The sequence below is a fragment of the Doryrhamphus excisus genome, linkage group LG21 (assembly GCF_037039965.1).
Source record: "Doryrhamphus excisus strain RoL-2023G ecotype Guam linkage group LG21, RoL_Dexc_Guam_v1.1, whole genome shotgun sequence".
NCBI classification, from domain to species: Eukaryota; Metazoa; Chordata; class Actinopteri; order Syngnathiformes; family Syngnathidae; genus Doryrhamphus; species Doryrhamphus excisus.
This window is the reverse complement of record NC_136377.1, coordinates 3,078,519-3,103,833: the sequence shown is the minus strand read 5'-3', so window position 1 is coordinate 3,103,833 and position 25,315 is coordinate 3,078,519. Positions and strand designations below refer to the sequence as shown.

Here is a 25,315-nt window from a genome sequence, read left to right as displayed (position 1 = left end):
GGGCGTCCACAGTAGTGTGGAAGTGGTTAATATGCCGACGCCTGGCTGAGGAGTGGAGAAGTAACTGTTGGGGTCTTTGGCGTTAGCGAGACTGACATGCTAAGTCGTTACATCGCATTTTACATCTTATTGTTGGTGAAACCCATTTGGCTTTTTTTGTGTAAAATGTACAAGACTGAAAAAATACTTACCAGTGAGTCACGTATGACTTCACTCTTGTAAAAATCTAAAAAGACATTAAAAAAAAGATGGATTAAATTAGATAGCTAGCATATAATCAAAAAAACGATCCCACAATTGACAATTGACACCAACCGCTAGATATCCGCTCTCCTATGCAGAGGTGCAGGGTGAAGTATGTGTCCAGCAGGGGGGAACCATTCTTATTGACAATGTTTCTTGCAGCAATGCTCCGGAGATGACGCAATCGTCTCTGTTGAACAGAAAAAAAAAAGAAAAAGTGTGCAAAGAGTAGCAAACATAAAGCAGTTGTTGTACCAAATTAACGACACAGTGGCCTGATTGTGTCCTCGGACACATAAAACAGAGAGGACACAGTTCAAACAATTAAACGCATGACATATTCATGGTGAGAACTATAAAGCACGGGTAATCACATGAGAGATGTGTTCACAGTTTAAGCACGGAAGCATCACAGATTTTTACAATTAACTCATTTCTCAAGTCATTTTTCCATAGACAAATCGTTTCACTACCAGACATTTTAGATGACATCTTTTATGTTCTTTAGTAATCAGGGGTTGATCATACTGGAGGTAAGTTTCAGGAAAATATCAGTTCCCAACTAAAAAATAAAAAAAAACCACTGACGAAAAATATTTTGTAATATTGCGACAGCTCAAATATCTAAACATCGAAGTAATAGTTCATTTTCTACCTATTTGGAGTCACCAATTAACCTAGCATGTTTTTGGACTCGACTCGATCGCCGTAATAAAATTATTTTTCATATTTAAAAAATGTAATAAAAATATGTAAACTAATAGAAATCAAAATACATCTAAATTAATATTTTAAGTAATTTTTAAAATTATTATATATGTAATGTCAGTGTTTTTTTTTACATTTATTTTTTGCCAATATTCATTCATTCATTTTTCTACCGCTTATCCTCACAAGGGTCTCGGATGGTGCTGGAGCCTATCTCAGCTGTCTTCAGGCGAGAGGAGGCGGGGTACACCCCGGACTGGTGGCCAGCCAATCACAGGGCACATACAGACAAACAACCATTCACACTCACATTCATACCTATGGACAATTTGGAGTCGCCAATTAACCTAGCATGTTTTTGGAATGTGGGAGGAAACCGGAGTACCCGGAGAAAACCCACGCATGCACAGGGAGAACATGCAAATTCCACATAGAGATGGCTGAAGGTGGGATTGAACTCTGGTCTCCTAGCTGTGAGATCTGCGCGCTAACCACTCGACCGCCGTGCAACCGAGTAAAAATTAATTTACAACTGAAGTATTTACAATTTTCCCTCTAGGAACCAAACTACTGTATATGTGAGCATGCATGTACGCGGGTTCTATAAATATATGGAAATGATTCCTGTCGAACTCTTATCAAATTCACTGAGGCAAGGTTTACTGACGAAAAAACGATATAATCCAACTCTCTATTTTCCGATATCGATATCAGTCGTTACCAATATGTGTAATATGAGATACAGTATATCCTTTAGTGGAATGATCGTTTTTCGTGATTGGAAAAATAAACAAATACCGATATCGCATTTTTATGCTGATGTCGGGCCGATAATTATCAGTATCGGACATCCCTGATTCTTACACATAATAATACCACTGTTAAACCGATGTCCAAATACTTCCATGTGATTGGGTTTAGACTCACAAAAATTTAGCATGTCACCGCTTTGGGCAAACTGTGTTACAATGGGGCACCCCCCGACCAGACCAGCACCCCCCCAGTTGCATGCCTGTAGCCATACTGGGATTAAATGGAAGTCATGGGATTGCCTATACGATTAAAAGCCTCAGACACAAGAACGCTGATTGTTCCACAAAGGGACTTTCAACTTCTCCTTCAAAACCCTTAGCACACATGAATGAACGTCTGGTGAAAACCAGGCAGACAAAAACAGTCGTGGCTTTGTCGTAGAAGATGATTTTACATCATGCAAGCCAAGCATCAAAGAAATCTACAGGTACGGATACGGATACCAAGTCGATATCAGCACAAATCGTATACTTTTGTTGGTTATTTTATGTGGAATGTTAGGGAAAGACTTGATCAAGTGATCATTTGATCATAAATCAGTTCTACAGAAAAGCATGTGACATGAAATCCAAGTCACGGCAAATGCTAAGGATTTTTATTTCTTGACGGACACTTAATTCAAATTAACGTTTGAGTTGACGCCCACACTACTTTTATCTCCAAGGCATTTATCTCCGGGCAACTAGGACTAGCCTAATTCTAGTGGGTCTTGTAGGGGGTTCTAACATGATCAGGGGACGACCGAGATCCGAACCAGCAACCTTCAGGTTGGGAGAAAACCACCTGAGCCGTATTCAAGTTGAATGGCTGATTAACAACAATCGTACATCCCAATCCGAGAAATTTGAACCATGCAAACCAGGATCGTTCAAATTCAAACCACGCCCAACCCACTTGTGGGACATCTGACTCCGAAAACAGATAAGACCACGTCTTGGTTATGTAGTCTTTAAAATCTGATATATGTCTATTTCATGGAAATGAACCATAAACAATTCATAATATGTGTCAGTTGGACTGTTCCAAATTGACTGCAGTTGCAAAGCCAATAGAATTGCTAAGTAGGTGACACAATAAAATGCATCACGTGATGCCGTGCGTGGCATGATGCAAAGTTCAGCAGGACAGTTCGATAAAGTCTTATTGTGGGAATTTGACGATGACTGCCAGGCGGTCATAAACATCAAATGTGGGGAAAATTATGTTATTTTCACCGCAGGATATCAATACTGCACCTGGGAATAAGAAGATGCAGCATGAGGGACAAAAAAAAGAATTTCATTTTTAGTTCCAAACATTTTTGTTTTGTTTTTCACTGTTGGTTGCGTAACGGCGTGCTAATATTTTGTGACCAATTATGCGAACTAAACATCACAAACAACACAAATGTGCATCAATTATGTTATTATACAAATTATGTTATTTCCACCGCAGGATATCAATACTGTTTTGTTTTTTTTGTCTCATAAACACATTGTTAACTGTCTGTTAATGTAGCTTGTCCTTACAGCCCCATACAGTAGATGCAACGCACCTGGGAATAAGAAGACGCAGTATGAGGGACATAAAAAAAAAGAAGCGACAGAAGAAATTTCTTTTTTAGTTCCAAACATTTTTGTTTTGTTTTTCCACTTTTGGTCGTGTAACGACGTGCTAATATATTGTGAACAATTATGCAAACTAAACAACACAAACAACACAAATGTGCATCAATTATGTTATTATACAAGTTATGTTATTTCCACCGCAGGATATCAATACTGTTTTGTGTTTTTTTTTGTCTCATAAACACATTGTTGACTGTCAGCTCCATACAGTAGATGCAACGCACATGGGAATAAGAAGATGCAGTATGAGGGACATTTTTTTTTAAATTGACAGAATAAATGTCATTTGTAGTTCCAAACATTTGTGTTTTGTTTTTCATTTTTGGTCTCACACAATGTTACTCCTCTCTTATACAGCGTCTATTACAATAACGTGCTAATGAATTGTGAACAATTATGCGAACTAAACAACACAAACAACACAAATGTGCATCAATTATATTATTGTACAAATTATGTTATTTCCACCGCAGGATATCGATACTGTTTTTTGGGGGGCTCATAAACACATTGTTAACTGTCTGTTCCATACAGTAGAGGCAACACATCTCATAAACACCTGGGAATAAGAAGACGAAGCATGAGGGACATTAAAAAAAAAGCGACAGAAGAAATTTCATTTGTAGTTCCAAACATTTTTGTTTTGTTTTTCACTTTTGGTCTCACACAATGTTACTCCTCTCTTCTACAGTGTCTATTATAATTATTATAAATTATTATCAATTTCTGCTGAAATCATGCAGATGCATGCACTTAAAGTACCATTCTATGTGTTCTGTATTGCTGCTGGTTTTGTTGTGATGATTAGCTGTATTTGTTGAGTTTTATATCATATATTTTTACTTTTCTGTTCAACTTGCAGTAAAAAAGGCATTGTTTTTGGACCTAATTTCCCTTTTTTTTTTTTAAACCGGAAAACATGCAAACGGTACCAAACACTAGCCGTTTCCTGCCTGAGTGGAGCCAAATGCTGATGCTTCATAACAGTCGTTTTCGGTGTAAATGAATGGAAAATGAACGTTCAGCTAATTTCAAACAAATGTGGTAAATTATGACAGGTTAGCACAACGTCATACGAACGTCAACAATGGTGTCGTTGTTTTATTCCACTACAATGACAAACTAATAGGCAAACTATTACCCAGTCGTGACATATGCCACCTTTTTATGTCACTTGGGAATACAAAGTTTACAAGATGTATTAAATGTGCTTCTTAGACTAAGAACGATGACAATAGACACGTTTAAAAAAGGAAGACGTGTCGAATGTTTACTATTAAGGTAAATTGATTTGTTGATAAAGTGTCCGGTGTAGCCAGCTAGCATGCTAGCTGCTAGCTCGTCTGACAGGCCCGCTTGGGCGGAAGTGACACTACAAACTGCTGCAACAAACACACAGGTGATATTCTGTTCCGTTTCATGTTTTCCTATGTCATGTTGCGTTCACGTGTTTCGTGCTCACCTGCTGGGACGTGAGCTCGACGTGCAAAGCTCGGGATGATGAAGCTCCAGAGTTGGCAGGGACGGCAAGAACCCGACCGCTGATGGAGCTCATCCTCCCGTCGGCATCTATAGCGGGCTGCACCTCAATCAACTAAACATCCCATCATCGACAGGCACAGATACGTGGCTTTCTGATTTCCGGTGTGTAAGAAAACGTCACACAATGCTGAGTTAGCAATAAAGAGCGACAACAGCTGTCAGCTAACGGCACGTAAACAAAGTAAAGGCTCTTTCGCTACACTTGACTCCGGTTTACTGTGAGACGCCTACAATGTGATTGGATGGAACCTAAATCAATCACAAAAAAGGCGGTGCTGAGAACTCAAAGGCAGTGACGTTATTGGTGTTGATTTCTGTCATTCATCTTGAGTGGGCCGTCTTATGTTTAAATCTGTCAAAGCAGCACAATACAAGGAAGTAGTGCTCGAACAGCATTACTAGCAGTTGTTTTTTTTATTTTATAAATTACTGTTGTATATTTGTGATATATATATATATATTATTATTTTTTCCAAAAACAACTGCAACCACAGGAGTGCTCAGGTGGGGGCATTTTGATTTTTTTATCATATGAAAATCGCTGTGTTGAATAGAGTTGTACCTGTGCAGATGAGATAATTATATTATGAGAATATTATAATTAATGGAGCCAAATATTATTTGTATTGATCCCCATAAGAAAATTGTGCATTCCTATACAGTAAATATATAAACTAGTAAATTCACAAGTGCTAACTGATTTCACTCTTGAAGATGAAACTGTTAAATAAATAAAAATAAAATAAGAAAATAAATAAAAATAAATTTCACAATGCCTTTTTAAAGTAATTGTAAAACATTGTCTGTCCTCTAAAGGGCGCCAACTGCTGTTGTTGGCTTTCATTGTTATTGTCGGCCTACATAGAGTATAGGAAAAGGGCTGAAAAAGTATATTTTAGAAGCTTTTTATAAAATCTGAGCTGGTTCATTTATTAGTTTTGCTTGCAATATGGTCTGTACCAACCAGCATTCTTTTTTTTTTTATTTTTATACTTTGACACTCACATGACACTCACTCACTCATGACATACAAATTTCCTTCTGAAAATATACAAAAGTTTAATTTAAATGTCTTTTACATCATACAAACAGGTTTTGCATTTTGCGTGCATTTCTTGCAGATGTATTGCACATGAATTACACGGCTTTTCCAATATTGACAATTGTGAAGAAACCAAAGGATATTCATCTCCAAATAATCAGAACGGACAAGCCATGGATGCGAGCCATGACATTTTGAATTATATTTATATTTAGAATATATCAGTGACAATATAATACAAATAAGGCTTTAAGAAATACAATCTTTTTTTGCGATTATCACCCGCAGCATGTTCACAAAATGAACAACCCTGCCTTAAATCATCATCAAACACACGCGTATCCAATAATAACATCCTCTCGACTTAAAAAAAAAAAAAAACTTGAGGGGATGAGGCTGTACTTTTTTACTGCATAGACAAAACACACTTGCACCAATTGGCTTGTCTCATTTGTTTCTTGTGATAAAATAAAACAAAAACAAAAACCCAGAAGTGAACTGAAAAAGACCAAGTGCATCAGAAATATTACGAGACAAGCAATGGAACAGGTTCCTTGCCTTATATGCAGAATACAATTAATACTTTATGGCATTAAAAATCATATGCAGACAAGTATTGCACTTTCATCACTGAACCCACATTTCCTCGCAGTGGAACATACATGCATAACGTAGTAAAAAGAAGTATTTGACTGCAAGTTTACCCAGTACAATAATATGAACAGTCCATTTTTATACTAGGTTTGTTTTTATTGTAAGAGAGAAACAGATTTTAAACATTCATTCATTCATTTTCTACTGCTTGGGTGCTGGAGCCTATCCCGGCCATCTTCGGGCGAGAGTCGGGGTACACACTGGACTGGTGGCCAGCCAATCACAGGGCACATATAGACAAACAACCATTCACACTCACATTCATACCTATGGACAATTTGGAGTCGCTAATTAACCTAGCATGTTTTTGGAATGTACGGGGGAGAACATGCAAACTCCTCACAGAGATGGCCGAGGGTGATGCGCGCTAACCACTCGACCGCCGTGCCGCCAGATTTTAAACAATCTAACATTACATTATAGGTTATAAATTACATGAATTGAATGAAATATGCATTTGACGCCTTAGCGGTTAGCAAGCATTCTGACCCACACAGTGTTGAAGTGTCTGTGAAACACACTAATTAGTCCTGTCCCTTTAAGAAAGTAAACGACATCTGTCACAGGAACAGTCTTATTCCATTAAAACCTCTTTATCACCGTGGGAAAGACCAAATAACTGTCCAAGAACGTGTGGACCAGTATTGTACTAGAATTAACAACAAGATGCCAGATTGTTGCGATAATTCATACATGGAAAAAATTATATTACTCTCATTCTGGAGACCCGAGATGCAAGATTTCACCGGGTAGGGTAAGGATGATTGTAAGAAAAGTGAAGGACCGGCTCAGAACTGCATAGAAGGAACTGGTTAATGATGCCAAGGGAGTTGGGAGCACAGTCATCAAGCGGAACGGATGTGAAACGGTGAATGTGAGGCAAATAAACATCTCTACTAAGATGTGAGAGATGGTGACCAACTATAAGAAATGTCTGAGCTCTGTGCTTGCTAACAACAAATACTAAATAAAAGTATAATAAATAAAAATTCATTCATTTGTGACCTTTAAATGTAATTTTTTTTTACATTCTTTGCTCCTCCATTGAAATAAAGCTAACTTGAAAATGATGGGCTGTTCATATCTTTGTAAGGGGGTCAAATACTTATTTCCCACAATGCACGTCTTTGGCTTTATTCATCTTTGGGCTTGTGGGTCCGACTGTTTTGGTGGTAAAGTCAACATGCATTGGTTGTGCTTTCATTACGAAATAGAATCTCAAAGAGCTTTTGTGAGAATTACACGATTGCACACGTTACACAAAACATTGGCACTTGCTTTAAAGTCAAACTTACCTCCCACTTCCTGCACCTGCAAGTCACACCTGAACTGTGTGCTTTTGTTAAAAACATGGAAATAGACACAAAAGGCACGTGGTCAGCGTCCAATGCCATTCCTTCCAGCCTGCCAATCCCCCCCCTCCCCGAGAGCAGAATCTATTCCTATTTGCGTGGGAGACAACACAGAGAGCAAAGGTTTCTTCAGCAAATGTGCTCATGTGTGGAGTTTAGAGTCCAAAGATAATCCAAACCAGGCACCCAGATTGGATTGGGATGAGGTCTGGAAAAGGGGGCGGGGTGGTGGGTGGATGGATGGGGGACCAAAAGCTACTACCACAGCTCTCCATGTTTACTGCTTCTGTTTTGGTTTGTTTTTTTTTTTTTTCACTCAATGTATAGGTGGTCGCTCTCCTTCAAGCCGAAACGGGTCTTGTACTTGTCGAAAAGGCACTGGAGGGACTTGATGTACATGGAATGGTAAAGATCCACCATCTCGTCAGATGGATCCTCTATTTTTGGCACTGTGATTGGCTCCCCAACTGTCATGAAAACATGGAAATGAGGCATTAGTGAAGTACGTTTGTGTTAAGCGGAAATATACAGTCATCCCTCGCTCCATCGCAGTTTAAACAGAGTAAACAAATTTAAAAAAATACAAATTTAAGAAAATGTTACATATTTTGGGCCTAAGCTAAGCATCGCTACAAGCCCGGGGCTTGTTCCTATTATTTGAATAGTCCAAAAAAAAAAAAAACATTGTTTAAGACATTAGCCTTTGTTGGCTAGTAAACCCAGCTAGTGAGCTACCGCTATTTTTAGTTATTTGTTAATTTTCTACCGCTTATCCTCACGAGGGTCACGGCGGGTGCTGGAGCCTATCCCAGCTGTCTTCAGGCGAGAGGCAGGGTACACTCTGGATTGGACAATTTGGAGTCGCCAATTAACCTAGCATGTTTTTAGAATGTGGGAGGAAACCGGAGTACCCGGAGAAAACCCACACATGCACGGGGAGAACATGCAAACTCTACACAAAGATGGCTGAGGGTGGAATTGAACCCTGGTCTCCTAGCTGTGAGGTCTGTGCGCTAACCACTCGACCGCTGTGCCGCCTGACTTACAATATTTTTTTAAAATAAAACCATTAAAGGGGACCCATTATGCTAATTTTTGGCCCTTTGTATCGAGTTGTGGGCTCCGATAGAGCAGCTACACACAATAACCCACACAGAAAGCTTTCTACATCTTCCAGAATCTGCACCTATTCAATGTACTTGTATCTGTTTTCATTTAACCCACCCACGGCCTACGGGCACGGCCCCTCCACTGTGATTGGGGGTGGGATTGAACTCGGGTTTCCTAGCTGCGAGGCCTGCGCACTAACCACTCGTCCACCGTGCAGCCCTATTTTTATTTTATTTTTATTTTAACTGTGTTTGAGTCGTACCTACTTCTCGGTGTGCAAGAACTACAATTAAATCCACTTTTTAAAGTTACATATTTTCCACTTTCATGCTAATAACATAAAGGCTGTGTGCGCCAAACTTACCTATGGTAGTGATTGGTTTGCCATAAGGCACGATACCCCAGGAGTTGCCAAAGAAGAGGCCGCAGCCGTGGAAAAGGCACGGAGCAAATCCCAAGAGCTTCTGTAACTTTCTCTGGACATTCCTCCAGTAGGTCCCCTCCTTTAGGATCACCTGCTTGTAGACATCGTTCTCCCCAAAGGAATACACCGGAACCAAGTCAGACCTGAGAGTATTACAAATTAGAATCATTGGTTTGTATTGAAAATCCACATGGAAGTTGCTGTTTACTTGCAAAGAAAAACGTGATAAACGTTATGAAAAATGTTCTGGTTGCAAGTTGTGAAAGCACATAAAGCTTTGGTGTACATGCCAACAGATTAAGTCTGAACATTCTCTTTTTATGCAATGATTAACAAGATTAATCCAAGATATTTAGAACCATTAGCACATCCAAATTCATACCTCTGGTACTAATTTTATAACAGTCACAGTTTGGCATTCCAAACCTTATTAAGGCAACCCTGTGTTCATTTGAGGTTTTAACTTATGTACGTTATGTGCTTATTTTATGCATAACTGCGTGTGTTTTCTTTATTAATAAGCTGCAATCGTCCTTAGTAAAGGTGAAACCATTGATAATCCTCAGTGATATTTGACACAATCAGGGTTGTTTGGGTTCTCAGTACAAATCTGTCCCCTATGAAAGGGGAGCTAGCGCACAGTAAGAGTATAACGCCGCACAAGGTACACATTCATATAAGATTTAATAATATTCCCTATTAGGTACTTGGAACTTTTTTTTTCCTCTGAAAATTGGCTTTTTTTCCCCCAGAAAATATCTAATTATGATAATATAGGTAAAATGTACAGCATACATTTGGCACTTTCACAATTTCACGTGTTTATGTCTTTATGGTTCACTGGTGTTTTTTGTGAATTGTGTTCAGTGATCCTTGAACACACCATCATTGTGTGAGTATTGTTTGTACACCGTATCTGAATCGTTTATCATCCCTTTTAATTACTGATAGGTTCTGTGATTGTGCTTGATTATGAATTAACTACAGACAAAATGTGATTAATCGAAAAATAAAATGCATTCAATAAATTAATAACTGATGGTAATTGAAAAGAGAAGTGGAGGGTTCTGGAGCTGAATTTAATGTAATGTTTACAAGTCATTTTATCGCAAATGTTGATCCGAAATCGGAGGTCAACGTCAAGCGAGCAGGAGAGTTGGGGAAGAGGGGTCATGTGTCAAAAATACACAATTTTATGGCCGCATCAACGACTCACGGTTTTTCGCCATCCACTAGCCACTTTCCTCTCACATGCTAAAATTATACTGGAAATATGAAATTATGATAATATGGGTAAAATGTACAGAATACATGTGGCACTGTTGGAAAGCCAACAATTTCACTTGTTTATGTCTTTATGCTTCACTGATGTTTTTCATGAATCGCTGCGATCTTGCACTTTGTTCGATGGTTCTTAAACACACCATCGTTGTGTGCTGTGGGATGGGGCTCGATCGTATTGTTTGTACACCGTATCGACTCGTTTATCGTTTACCTTTTTATTGCTGATAGGTTCTGTGATTGTGCTCGATGATAAATTAACTACAGACAAAATGTGATTAATCGAAATAAAATATTTGAATCGACTGACAGCCTGACTTTAAATGCATTCAATAAGTTAATAACCAATGGTAATTGAAGAGGGGCGGGTTCTGGAGCTGAATTTAATGTAATGTTTACAAGTCATTTTATTGCAAATGTTGATCTGAAATCGGAGGTCAACCCAACGGTTTGGGGGTGGGGAGGGTGGCCGTGTGTCAAAAATAAACCGTTTTATGACCGTATGTTTTTCGCCATCCACTAGCCATTTTTCCTCCCACACGCTAAAATTATACTCTAAATATTAAATTATGAATATTTATATGTGAAAGCAGATTGGGACTCAGCTCACCCTTTCTGTAGGGCCATTCTCACAAAGCCTTTCCGGTTCTTCAGGATGACAGAGTTCCTGCCTGGTGCGCAGTGTAGAGACTCGGCTGCACCGCCCACTACGATGACCACGGCGTTTCCCGTACCGTTGCACGTCAGCAGGTAGTCGATGGAGTTCTTGTTCACTGGACAGATACCTGAGGAGATGGACAACACGTGTTGGTGGTTGAACAATTTGGAATTAACCTCATTTTAAATGGAAAACCAAAAGTCACATAATTAGTGCGTGCTTATGTCTTTATGCTTCACTGATAATGTTTTTGTCGTCAGCTGTTGAGATTTCGTGTTTTGTTCAGTGGGCCTTGAACACACCACAATGACTGTGAGACCCAAAAGTAAAACTTCTATACCGTGATTCTGAAACCAGAGGAGAATGTCTTTTTTTATGTCGTTCATGGTGGTAGAGTTTGGATATTTGAGCTATCACAAAATCAAAAAATATTTCCTTTCTAGTTGGGAACTGATATTTTCCTGAAACTTTGCTAGAGTACATTACTGGTAGAAACAACCTTTTTTCTGATGAAAGGAGTCTAATGTTATTTTTGGTAGGTTTCAAAGGTACCAGGTGACGACCTGTGAGGCGTCTTTGTCTTAAACTACACACTCTCAGCTATTTGTGCAGCGTTTTTCTGTCCTTGTTAGACCCAGTTTGTGCTGCTCTCTGAAGGGAGTAGTTAACAGCATGGTAAGAGATTTTAGTTTTAGTTTAGATTTTTAGATGGCTTTTCTAATCATGTATTAGCCTTATAAAATGATGAACTTGGATGAGCAGCCATACCAGGAGATTGATGCAGAGGACTGACAGTTGTTGATAGTAGGCCTCTATGCAAAAATGTACATCCTCCTTTGAAAATCATCTGATTCATTTTAATTGTTTGTGAAGTGGATACAAATGTTTGTAAATGCATGAAAATTTGTTTGGAAAACAAATACATTTGCAAATGATCCAAAACACAATATTGTATGTGCTTTGAAAAATCAGTCAAAAAAGTGGTTGTCTTTTGAAAACCCAACTCCTCAGATGCACTCACCTCCGGACATCAAGTAGTCCCGTAGGACAGGCATGCGGAAGTTTCCTGCCAAGGTTGCCAGGGAGGGTTTGATGCCTGGAAACTTCTTGGAGAAGCCCGTGGCCTCGGTGCCAAAGTTGCAGAAAGCCCCGAAACAGAAAATACCATGGGGATGGTAGCCGAAGATATAGTTCCGGTTGGGCAGCAGGTTGTGGGTTTTAATTAGCTGTGCGACAAATGGGACAAAGACAGAGTTAGCCAGGCACATTTCCAGGAAAGGGGGGGGGGGGTTACCAAAGCAAAACTATGAAAGGTATTGTGTACATGTGCAGTATAACACTATTTAAATCAAAACTATTGTTGGATGGAAAAACAAGTCTGTTATTCAAGTACACAGTTTTAAAGTGCCTGTGAATGCTACCATTCATTCAGGTCATTGTGGTGTCAGGGCATTGAATGCATCGCACTGGACTGTTCAGGTTGTCTCACAAGACGATTCGCCTCTCTGACCAGGTTTCATCAGTTCACTAGTAGTAATTACTAGACTAGTACAATACAGAACAGTAGTCTTAAAGACTACTAGAGGTCTAGTACTCCAAACGACCGCAAGTTATCTTTGTCCTTTTGATCTACAGGTCTAGTAGTACTACTACTAAAAAAAAACAGCAGTCAGTATCAGTCTATCCTCTATAAATAACGAGAGAGCTAGATTTAAAGCTCTTCTTTAGACATCGGTAGATCTCCTATTTTCCATTTTACATGAAAGCAATAAAACGGAATGACAAAACTGTCCCCCGATCAGTACTGCGGACTTCCGATCCATCTCGATGTGTGCACAAGGCTCCATCAGCAGCTCAACCAACAGTTGCATAAACGCATTAGTAAATGAGATCATATTCAAGATTCCATGGTGACTTGAACTCATTAACTCCCAACGTGGAAGTTTTACCTCTCAGAAAAACACAACTCACTCCTAAGTCGGTAACAATGTATAAATATGTGGTAATACTAGTAAAATGTAATTCATACCCGTGTCACTGTTAAAATAAAAGGCCACAATTAGTGCGTGCTTATGTCTTTATGCTTCACTGATAATGTTTTTGTCGTCAGGTGTTGAGATTTTGGTTTTGTTCGGCGGGCCTTGAACACACCATAATGACTGTGACTGAGACCCAAAAATAAAACTTCTACACCGTGATTCTGAAACCAGAGTAGAATGTGTTTTTTTATGTTGTTTATGGTGGTATTGTTTGGATATTTGAGCTGTCACAAAAGCAACAAATATTTCCTTTCTAGTTGGGAACTGATATTTTCCTGAAACTTAGCTAGAGTATATTACTGGTAGAAACAACCTTTTTTTCCTGATGAAAGGACAGAGTCTAATCTTTTGGTAGGTTTCAATGTTTATATATATATATGTATATACACACCACCACTCAAAAGTTTTTTGGTCCAGTCTGACATATGGCTTTTTTTTTGGCAGTCCTGCTATGAAGTCCAGTATCCTGAAGTCGCCGCTTCACTGTTGATACTGACACTGGTGTTTGACGGGTACTATTTAGTGCAGATACCAGGTGACGACCTGTCTTAAACTACACACTCTCAGATATGCGTCGTTTTTCTGTCCTTGTTAAACCCAGTTTGTGCTGCTCTCTGAAGGAAGTAGTTAACAGCATGGTAAGAGATTTTAGTTTTAGTTTAGATTTTTAGATGGCTTTTCTAATAATCTATTAGCCTTATAAATTGATGAACTTGGATTAGCAGCCATACCAGGAGATTGATGCAGAGGACTGACAGTTGTTGATAGTAGGCCTCTATGCAAAAATTGAATTTTTTGTTTAATTTTTGTGTAATTGTTTGTGAAATGGATACAAATGTTTGTAAATGCATGAAAATTTGTTTGGAAATTTGCAAATGATCCCAAACTTTTGAGCGTATATTTGAGTGTATATAACACAATATTCGATGTACTTTGAAAAATCAGTCAAAAAAGTGGTTGTCTTTTGAAAACCGGATGACTTACGGGTTAAAATCACATGACTCCACCTGGTTGTCTTGGCGATCAGAGTGACCCCAAAGAAATAAAATTGTTTGGTTGCTGCAAACACAGCACTGACATTATTGCGCTCTGCTCCGGGTGCTTACTAAGACCTTCATGTAACCGTTTTCGTAAGAGTCATACTCCTGACTTCATTTTAATGCTGCTTTGGACTTTGTCCTGTTGGCCTCCAGCTCATGTAAAAAAAAAAAAAAAAAACAGCCACTTGTTCACGATTGACAGTGATTACAAATTGATTACCCTGCAGAAATATTCTGGTCAAGTGATACTGTAGGAAAAATTAGTTCTCTGTATTGGTGTACGTGTAAAAGATGGCAATTCCACCGCGGAGCTCTGCAGTACTGAGATTTCTTGCAGTGATGACAAACATTTAGGTATGATGTAAAGGGGTGCACACGGATGTGCAACAACAACGTACAGATCAATGAGACAGACAAAGTTCAGCGTGACCGGAGTTAAATGCATCTCCTTTGTCAACACATTGAACTCTTTGCTAAACACAAAAGTAATCTAATGAAAGCCTAAGTCACCTGATCCCTGCAGTTGTTAATACACACCGTAAAATACTAATTCATGAATCAAATCATTAAATCTGTCTTTAGGGTAGACTCTAGAAACTCTATGAACAAGAAACCCAACATTCTCAGATAAAACAGAGGCTACTTACAGTAAAAAGACCACTTTTGTCCTATCAGAAAATGTCTGATACCGACAACCAACGTCAAGGCTTCATCATAATCAACAGAGCTGATAAACTTATCAGAGGTTGATTGACCTATTAGGTCATACCTGGGCATAACCAGATGTTGGGGAAGTAGTATATAGCATATAATATACTGTATTTTCTGGACTATGAGTCACTCTGGAGTATAAGTCGCAGGAACAGCCAACCTAGGAAAAAAGTGCGACTTATAGTCCAGAAAATACGGTATTTGGATGGTAACGATTATTTTTTTCAGTCGATTACCGTATTTTCTGGACTATAATTCACTCCGGAGTATAAGTCGCACAATGCCAAAAATGCATACTTATGTAGGGGGAAAAAAAAAACATACATAAGTCGCACTGTAGTATAAGTTGCATTTTTTGTGGGTAATTTATTTTCCAAACTACTTGACCAAAACAGACATCACATCCTCTTGGAAGGCAAGTTCTAACATTAATAAAAGAATAGAGAACAGGCTGAATAGGTGTAAGATATGCTAACACATGCTAACACATAAACAGAAAAGGTGTCCAGTGTTTATGTAACATAAATAGTTTTTTCATTTATAAGTCGCTCTGGAGTATAAGTCGCAGGAAAAGCCAACCTATGAAAAAAAATAGGCCGGAATAGTCCGGAAAATACGGTACATATTTATTATAATTATTATAATTGCTAAGAACCACAAATGGTGTTGTTTTCTTTTTTGAATTAGGTTTCCATAGCAAGTACATTAGGCAACTTTATTGAGGGTTGTCTCAAAGCAACAACAAACTCATGTTACCTACCCTGATTGGAAAATAGTCCCGGTAGTATGTCCACACTGTCCAACTTCTCACCCATGATGATCTCCTGCCACCTGATCAAGTCAATAGACAAAAATTAAAATAGTTTTTAACCCATACGGTTTCCTTGATGATATATTTTTAAATAAAACAAATCTGCTTGATGATGTCAAGGGAGTTGGGAGCACAATCACAGAGAGAAGAGCATTACTAACACACTTTACTGCCTCCAAGGTCATCATGTGATGTGGTCAAATGGTGGATATGACCAACAAACACCATCCCTGTCAAAAATGGAGGTGGACTTTGTGTATTTTTTTGAACGAGAGGCAAAAAGAGGTGATGACGCAACTACACAACAAAAGAGATCATGTTGGTGCAGCTGTAAAAATGGCCACAAGATGGCAGAAGTCTTAAAAAATAAATAAATATGCATATTTTTTGACTAATAATGTTTGTCTTTTTCGGGAATAACTCCCGAAAAGAAGGTCGTATCGACTTGGAATCAACTTCCGCCTAACCTAATTCGGCCACGACTATAAAACTGCTTAATTTATTAACTCATTCGATGCCAAAGATGTATTTATACATTGTTTCAACACAAACACTCGCTCCTGCATTTAACGTTTATTTTTTTTGTCCGACAGGCAAAAAGAGGTGATGACACAACTACACAACAAAAGAGATCATGTTTGGTGCAGCTGTAAAAATGTAAAAAGTCCTTTTAAAAAAAATTACTGCAATTGGATGAGTTAACATAATTTTTGAAGAGTGAAGCTCCGAAAAAGCTCTGAAGAGATGACCGAGAGTATAACCTTTCCCACTTTTTGTTCAAAAAATTAACCAAAAACAAAAAAGACAGACTGTTCTTTTAAACAGGGAAAGAGGTAGGAAACGGATGGATGACCGGACGTTTGTCTGCTGATATTCCCAACATATATTCCCATTCATTCACGCAGCTGCAGTAAGACACTGACAGTCATTGATTCCACCAAACACAGCATCATCTTTGTGACTTGATCACCTAATCAATTTCACACCTCTTCCAAAACCACACATCTCGGTGCTGATATAACTATTCAATTAAAATCCCTCTTCTTTGAAATGACCCCCCATCATCAGCAACATCACACCACGTGTTTTTAAAAATCAATTACCTTGTTTGGGGGTGTTCCAGTCAACAATGAGCCAGGCGGTGTAAAGGGCGGCGATAAGCCAACAATCAGTGCAGAACATGTAGATTAACAACACAGTGCAGACTGCCCCTGGAAAAATAATAATAATATTCAATTAGACGTGCATAATGCGTCAAAGGAATACACTTTTAGGGCCGCTTTTAAAAAGCAAAAACCCCCACAAGGCGCTCTGCATGAGTGTGCATTTACTGTGTAGCTTAGTGTTGTAACCTACTTAGAACTAATGAGACATGCTAGCTCTTTAGGTCCAGTTTGCTTTCCTGCAGCTTAAGTGAAATGCACAGAATTACCCCACACACACACATACCTAAGGCTAAGAAGGTGACGACCCACTGCAGCACTGAGATGACCTGGAGATGTTTCTCCATCTTGGATCCACATGGCCAAAAGGCCAAGGGCAGGTCCTGGAGGGAAGAGAGGATGCTGGAGCCGGTGCCTGGAAAAACAAACCCAAATAGATCCGATAGAAGCTTGAACAGAAGAATCCACAACAAGATGAATGATTGTAGAAGAAGAGTATAAGGGAATTATTGGGGAACGGAGAATTTAAAGAAACATAAACGAAATGTCGCATTAAGCGCAGCGACATTGGAGTCAAGTCTGAAGAGCTGAGGGAAATCCAATAAGAACATCTCCCATGGAAGGCTCACTTTTAATCCCATCAGGATACACTGAAAATAACCTGGCACTGGGAAGTACCACCTGAAAAGCACAACGACCAATCATTGCTTCCGTTTACGTTACTAATTTTATTTTGGATCCGATACTGGGAAAAATTCAGGTAGAACATCATAACAGAAAGAATCTAAGACATTAATTCATTTTCTATCGCTTTTTTGTATCATTTTCTATCGGTGCTGGAGCCTATCCGAGCTGTCTTGGGGCGAGAGGCGGGGTACACCTTGGACTGGTGGCCAGCCAATCACAGGGCACATACGTATAGACAAACAACCATTCACACTCACATTCATACCTATGGACAATTTGGAGTTGCCAATTAACCTAGCATGTTTTTGGAATGAGGGAGGAAACCGGAGTACCCGGAGAAAAAACCCACACATGCACGGGGAGAACATGGGTGGAATCGAACTCGCGAATCTAATAGACATTTGAGGTCATGTGGTGACTTACAATACATTTTTTTAATAATAAAACCATTAAAGGGGACCCATTATGCTAATTTTTGGCCCTTTGTATCTTATTGTGGGCTCTGATAGAGCAGCTACACACAATAACCCGCACAGAAAGCTTTCTACATCTTCCAGAATCTTCACCTATTCAATGTCCTTGTATTTGTTTTCATTTAATCCACCCACGACTTTAGGGCACGCCCAGTCCACTGTAATCGATCCCACTATCTAGAGCTCCCGAGGACTTCCAGACTACTACCGAACCCCACCTTTTAATTTTGACGGTATAGGAATTGAAATCCTTTGTGTTTATGAGCTACTGCTAGCTTATGAGCCACTATGTGGAGACCCCTGACTCAAAGGCAGCTTGTACCCGGGCATGCCCATATAAAGGAAGTCACTAGCTGGATGGTGCTAGTCACAGTAAGACAGTGTTGGAAAGAAAAACCAAACGTTCCGAACCATCCCAAACTTTTTCCAGGGCTCATTTCCAAATGCGTAAAACTCATTATCTGAAACTTTGGCATCATTTAACATAAAAATACAAAATTCTATCAACATTTATAGGTCAGAAAAGTGGAAAAAGCATAATAATTCCTCTTAAAAATATGTAAATGATTAACTATTAAGAACTACTAAACAGTATTCACAATTGTATCGATAATTTAGTATAACGAGCCGTACGCCACTATTTAGCAGACACCAAATTGCGAACCATTACGCGTTCTATTGTACTAATTTGTACTGTTACACTTTCAAAGTGTTTACACAACAGCTAAGCAGTTTTTATATTTGGATTGCGTTCCCCCCCTTAGACCCAAAATGAAGTGAACCCACTAAACCCAGGTACGTACCGGACACCCCTTAATGTAATAATTGGGTTTTAGCATCTTCACAGGTCCCTAAATCTTTCACCGGGCTCAATCTCCAGCAGGTGCACCACTTGGACACCATGTATGTTGACCTGGGTCTACTTTGCAGAGTCTGATATGGCACTACTAGAACATTGGAGCTGTGTTAGGAGTAAAATATATAGGAATAAAATATATAGGAATAAAATATTCCAATATCAGGTTCGGTTTAAGGGTTTTTTACTGGAACGAGCACTCATTTGTTTGAGCAGCAAAGCTCCCCCTGCAGCATGCTTACCTTTCAGCACCCCCGAGTAGGCAGCAAGGATGGTCTTCATGGTTGGAGGTCTCGGATGGAAACGGGAAGGTAGTTTTCTAGCTGCTACGGATGCTTCAAAAGTCCCCCAAAAACTCACAGCTCCCCTGTCATGACTTCCACTGCAAGGAGGCGACCGGCCCGTCGGCATTTCATCAAGGCGGGGAGGAGCCACGCACAGCGGGGGAGGGAGCAGACAAATTGCCGGTGGGCGTGTGCGTGGACGTGACGGCGTCGTCTCGGCGAACACGCAGGGAGCTGCAGCATGTCTTTTTTTTCATGGAATCACAAGTGTTAAATACAGTTGTGTATTTATTTAATTATAATGTAATTTAAACGTCGTTAAAAATAACATTTAATTATAGAAAATGTATATAACTTTTAATGATATAATTTACAATAATTGTAGCATTTATATATCATTTATCACTAAATATATTGCTTGTAGAAATCCATATATTTTTTTATTTTATTTTATTTATAATTTATTTTTATATATTATATTTATATATTTATAATTTATATAATTATAATTATCCATATCATTTAATGTTTTTTTTTATATTTAATCTTGTCAAATAACCCCTGAAAATGCAACATTTAGTACAGGGGTGTCCAAAGTGTGGCCCCGCGAGCCATGTATAGCCTCAAGGAGATTAAAATAAAAATAAAAAATAAAAATACAACAGCAAAAATAAAAAAAATAAAAATGTGATTTTACCAGAATAAAGTTGATATATTAGCAGAAAAAAGTCACAATATTATAATATAAGAAAAAAAGTCATAATTTTATCATGTTATTATTAAGAAAATCATGTACTGGTAATTTTTTAAAGCATGAAGTTTATATTAGTCAACAAAATTTCTAAAGTCACAATATTATGATATTAAGGTTGGGAAAAAGTCAAAATATTGTGGAATAAAATCATAGCGTTACAAAAAAAATTAATGTTGAAATATTTTGAAGAAAAAAAACACAAATGCAATTTCTGTGCTGTAAAATATCAATCAATATAGCTCATTCATACTTTGATTTTTTTCAGGATGCAGCAGTACTAGCATAAAAAAACGTTAGCATACTCTCAGGTATGAAGGAAACCAAACACAACATAAAAGATGAATTATTAGGACGATAACAACAAACATGCGGCTTGCAGGTGAAGGTTCTATTCCTTTGTAACACTAACCAACTACATTATTTACAAACAACCAACAAAACAACCCGTCTTTAAAAATATTGACATGATGTCACACTATATTTGCGTTATCTTTGTAAAAGCAAAATATTTGTTCCGACTTTTGTCACTAGCCATGCTCGTGTTCATCCAGATGTTGTCTTTTCGCTCCATAAACACGAGAGATAAGATGAGATCTTCAGGATCCCTCCCTTGGTGTTTTGTACTTTGACCCCGTTTCTTTAAAAATATGACAATAATGGTGTTACTCTGACCTGACACACACTCGCGTATCAACTGTACACAGGTACGTGTGTACTGTACTGATACATGTGATTGATAAACCATTGTATTTACTTCATATCGCTGCTTTCTGAAGATGACTTGAAATGATGGGATAAATATACAATGTGTCATATATTTTGTTTTAAATGCTACTAATTGATGTCAAATGTGTCTTATGTTACATATATGCAACTTTAACTCCTCTTTGTGGAGCGCAAACATACATTAGCAAGTGTTTTGTTAGCATTTTTTGTTTTTTCCATCGCAATTTTAAGGCAAAATGTCCAATATTGATATTTTCAAGCTTCTTGTAAATTAAGAAATTTAGTAAGACCATTTGGATTTTAATATTTGACACCCTAATCTTGAAAAAAATGAGCTTTATTAGCTTTAAAATGAGCTAGCTTACCTGAGACACCGCCATTTTGGGAAGGTCATAAGCTGGGCTTGTCACAACAACCACTTCAAAGTATTTTATAGCTAATTTTTGAATTAATTAAAGAAATATGATAAGAACAGTTTAATTGTAATACCTGGCACTCTATTAACATACAACAATAGTTACATTGTTTTAACAAGAGCTTGAATGACAAACAATATTAAGCTAGCTTACTTGATACACCGCCATTTTGGGAAGGTCATAAGCTGGGCTCATCACAACAACCACTTCAAAGTATTTTAAAGGTGGTTTTCTTTGAATTAATTAAAGAAATATGGTAAGAAAATGTGAATTATAATACCTGACACCCTATTAACATACAACAATAGTTAAATTGTTTTAACAAAACCTTGAATGACAAACAATATTAAGATCGCTTACCTGATACACCGCCATTTTGGGAAGGTCATAAGCTGGGCTCGTCACAACAACCACTTCAAAGTATTTTAAAGGTGGTTTTCTTTGAATTAATTAAAGAAATATGATAAAAACAGTTTAATTATAATACCTGACACCCTATTAACATACAACAACAGTTAAATTGTTTTAACAAGAGCTTGAATGACAAACAATATTAAGCTTGCTCACCTGATACACCGCCATTTTGAGAAGGTCATAAACTGGGCTCATCACAACAACCACTCCAAAGAATTTTAAAGGTTTTTTTCTGAATTAGTTAAAGAAATATGATAAGAACAGTTGAATTATAATACCTGACACCCTATTAACATACAACAATAGTTAAATTGAATGACAAACAATATTAAACTAGCTTACTTGATACACCGCCATTTTGAGAAGGTCATAAGCTGGGCTCATCACAGCAACCACTTCAAAGTATGTATTTTAAAGGTTTTTTTTCTGAATTAATTAAAGAAATATGGTAAGAACAGTTTAATTGTAATACCTGACACCCTATTAACACACAACAATAGTTAAATTGTTTTAACAAGACCTTGAGTGACAAACAATATTAAGCTAGCTTACTTGATACACCGCCATTTTGGGAAGGTCATAAGCTGGGCTCAACAACCACTCGAAAGTGTTTTGTAGCTTGTTTTTTCTTAATTAATAAAATAATATGGTAAGTGTGGTAATAATTTCAATTGTAATATTTGACATCCTATTAGCTAATTACAGTGGTTAAATCGCTTTAAATGAGCTTGAATGGCAAAAAATAAGCTAGCTGATCTGACATGCCGCCATTTTGGGAAGGTCATATATCAATGGACAATCATACAGCCATAGAAAAAAAACATCTACAAGCATGACCAGCATACGTTGTGTTCTTTTAGCATAAGCTAGCTTATGGGATAGTCACATGACAACCATTCCAAAATGTCACTTAGGGACGTTATGAGTTCACATCAGTCACAAAGCTGTATTGGGTGAATTTGAACACAAATATTAGCTTCACTAATCAAATTATATTACTTTAATGCCTTTATTTGTGCTTTTTGAATTACCTCCTTTCGGATTTGAGCAAGGTTTTGATTAGCCAAGCACATTGCACACTTTGTAAAGATTGTGTTGAAATGATCACAAGCGCATCCAGTCAGACGGTTCATTAGGAAATACTGTACCCGCACCGTGCCAACATCTCATGAGTTCACAGACGGTCTTATCATCTGGAGACCCGATCCAACAGCACACTATTTGCTTTGTGTGGACTACAGTAATTAAATAATAACTGGGACATATTCACTTTGGACTTTTTTCGGAAGTCAATGTTTTACTTGGTTGAATGATCGCGGACCCATTTACTGATGACTTTGATAAGACTGCTATGCACAGCCAAGTCGCTTTCAAATGTTTAAAATTCTGCGGTAAAGCACAAATGAATAATTGCGACACAATTTTTGAGGCTGGTCTCTATACTTTTTGTCAAATTCCATTGAATTGAATTGAACTCCGGTCTACTAGCTGTGAGGTCTGCGCGCTAACCACTCCACTGCCGTGCAACCCAGTAATAAAATTATTTTTCATATTTAAAATATTTAATAAAAATATGTAAACTAATAGAAATCAAAATACATCTAAATTAATATTTTAAGTAATTTTTAAAATTATTATATATGTAATGTCAGTGTTTTCTGTACATTAATTTTTTGCCAATATTAATTAATTCATTCATTCATTTTCTACCGCTTATCCTCACGAGGGTTGCGGAGGGTGCTGGAGCCTATCCCAGCTGTCTTCGAGCGAGAGGTGGGGTACACCCTGGACTGGTGGCCAGCCAATCACAGGGCACATATAGACAAACAACCATTCACACTCACATTCATACCTGTGGACAATTTGGAGTCGCTAATTAACCTAGCATGTTTTTGGAATGTTGGAGGAAACCGGAGTACCCGGAGAGAACATGCAAACTCCACACAGAGATGGGATTGAACTCGGGTCTCCTAGCTGTGAGGTCTGCACGCTAACCACTCGAACACCGTGCAACTCTCTGGCCAACATCATAAATGTAAAATCTAGTATCTCCCATTATATGTAGCTTGCTAGCCTCTGGAGCTCCTGAGTCTACCATGTGACCGGCTGTTCCAGAGGTCAAGAAAAATAAAATAAAACAACAAAAAAAGTGAAATTTTAAATATGATCATGATATTTTCGCCTATTTATAACGAATTGAACCATTGCAAGCTCTGACTACTATGTTTGGGAAATCAGGTTTATTGTGACACTCTCCTCCATCTTGGCCAACAATCCCAGACTGTAATTGATAGCGAGGAGACCTTGACTTGTGTCATCGGTGCTAAGGGGAAGGGGGGGTTGGGGGGGTGTTGGGGTCGCCGCACACATTGCCAAATAAAACACAGCACAATCTTAAATCAACACAAATTTTTTTTTTTTACTCTATGTAATGTAACTGTACCACACGGACCTTCCGGGTATGAAAATAGACACTAAAATACTAATTTACATGTAACCCGCAAGGTATGCTGGGACAACAGGAGGCTACCCAGCATGCCTTGCGGATTATTATTATTATTAGTCTAAAGTAGAATTGAAGTGTGCATGCAGTTACATTGTGTTTTATGGGCATCTCAGATACACGCTACACTACTGTATTTCATATACAACTTGTACTTACGTATGTATGTATGTACGTACATATGTACGTACGTATAGAATGCCAGTGATATGTTGTGTTCAGAGACGCTACGGAATAAAACATTTTCTCAAAATAAATAGCAACGCACGGTTTGTCCACATCAGACAAAGTTGAGGTGTGTGTCCTTGTCCACGCCGTAGTTGGACTTGTGCTCCTCAAAGAGGTTGCTGAGTTGGTCCATGTATAACTGGTGGAGGGTGTCCAGCTCCTCGGCCGTCGGCTTCTCGTTTTTCGCCACCCGAATGGGCCGCCCAACTGCATACAGCAGAAGTATTGTAATGTTCATTATAACGACGCTTCATCACAGTCATTACTCTCATTGCACGGTGGATTGAAGGTCACGCCGCGTCTCGCAGGCCCGCATGTCACCCTACTTGGAGAGGAACCGTCGTGACACGCGATTGGAATTGAACTTTATCAGTTCTCCACCGCTCACGTTTGATGAAACTACTGCAGCTTGCTCAGCTTTTGTGACACGCTGAGCGTCTGCCAACATCGGGTTGGGAAATACAGGACTTGAACCACAGTTTGAGTTCGAGTTGTCGGCTGCCAAGGTCTAAAGCCCATCCTGTGACCTGCAGCGAACCCACTCGTGCAATGGTGCACTGTGTAATGCGTAATAAGTCGCTACTGTACTTAAGAGTGGACTTTTATATTACATATTTGGGGGGTTCATGCTTTGGCCAGGCTGCACGGCGGTCGAGTGGTTAGCGCGCAGACATCACAGGTAGGAGCTAGGAGTTCAATTCCACCCACGGCCATCTCTGTGTGGAGTTTGCATGTTCTTCCCGTGCATGCGTGGGTTTTCTCCGGGTACTCCGGTT

At 38.5% G+C, this 25,315-nt stretch overlaps 3 protein-coding genes across 3 annotated transcripts in view; all 3 read right to left on the bottom strand.

Annotated features, from left to right (window-relative positions):
* Nucleotides 1-5,125, bottom strand: part of uvrag (UV radiation resistance associated gene) — a 66,482-nt gene extending 61,357 nt beyond the window's left edge. The window contains exons 1-3 of the mRNA XM_058086811.2: nucleotides 4,834-5,125; nucleotides 316-433; nucleotides 192-226 (exon numbers count right to left, since the gene is read on the bottom strand). Coding sequence (XP_057942794.2) covers nucleotides 192-226; nucleotides 316-433; nucleotides 4,834-4,926 — 246 coding nt within the window. The 5' untranslated portion in view covers nucleotides 4,927-5,125. The remainder of the gene's footprint in view (nucleotides 1-191; nucleotides 227-315; nucleotides 434-4,833) is intronic.
* A 3,131-nt stretch (nucleotides 5,126-8,256) lies between these two features.
* dgat2 (diacylglycerol O-acyltransferase 2) lies at nucleotides 8,257-19,538 on the bottom strand. Its single transcript, XM_058087828.2, has 8 exons — nucleotides 19,457-19,538; nucleotides 17,485-17,613; nucleotides 17,139-17,246; nucleotides 15,985-16,055; nucleotides 12,456-12,660; nucleotides 11,387-11,561; nucleotides 9,436-9,638; nucleotides 8,257-8,428 (listed from the first exon to the last, which is right to left on the bottom strand). The coding sequence occupies exons 1-8, from the start codon at nucleotides 19,494-19,496 to the stop codon at nucleotides 8,274-8,276; spliced, it is 1,086 nt and encodes a 361-aa protein (XP_057943811.2). The 5' UTR covers nucleotides 19,497-19,538; the 3' UTR covers nucleotides 8,257-8,273.
* A 4,621-nt stretch (nucleotides 19,539-24,159) lies between these two features.
* mogat2 (monoacylglycerol O-acyltransferase 2) overlaps nucleotides 24,160-25,315 on the bottom strand; it is a 49,162-nt gene continuing 48,006 nt past the window's right edge. The window contains exon 7 of the mRNA XM_058087339.2: nucleotides 24,160-24,746. Coding sequence (XP_057943322.2) covers nucleotides 24,592-24,746 — 155 coding nt within the window. The 3' untranslated portion in view covers nucleotides 24,160-24,591. The remainder of the gene's footprint in view (nucleotides 24,747-25,315) is intronic.

Bases quoted from the DNA above. Each gene is read 5' to 3' on its own strand.
- dgat2 (XM_058087828.2), bottom strand. From the start codon at position 19,496: ATGAAGACCATCCTTGCTGCCTACTCGGGGGTGCTGAAAG. The intron at 12,661-15,984 runs GTAGGTAACATG...TTTGTCGCACAG, and splicing joins GGGACTATTTTCCAATCAGG to CTAATTAAAACCCACAACCT. The intron at 8,429-9,435 runs GTAAGTTTGGCG...TTTTCATGACAG, and splicing joins CAAACCAATCACTACCATAG to TTGGGGAGCCAATCACAGTG.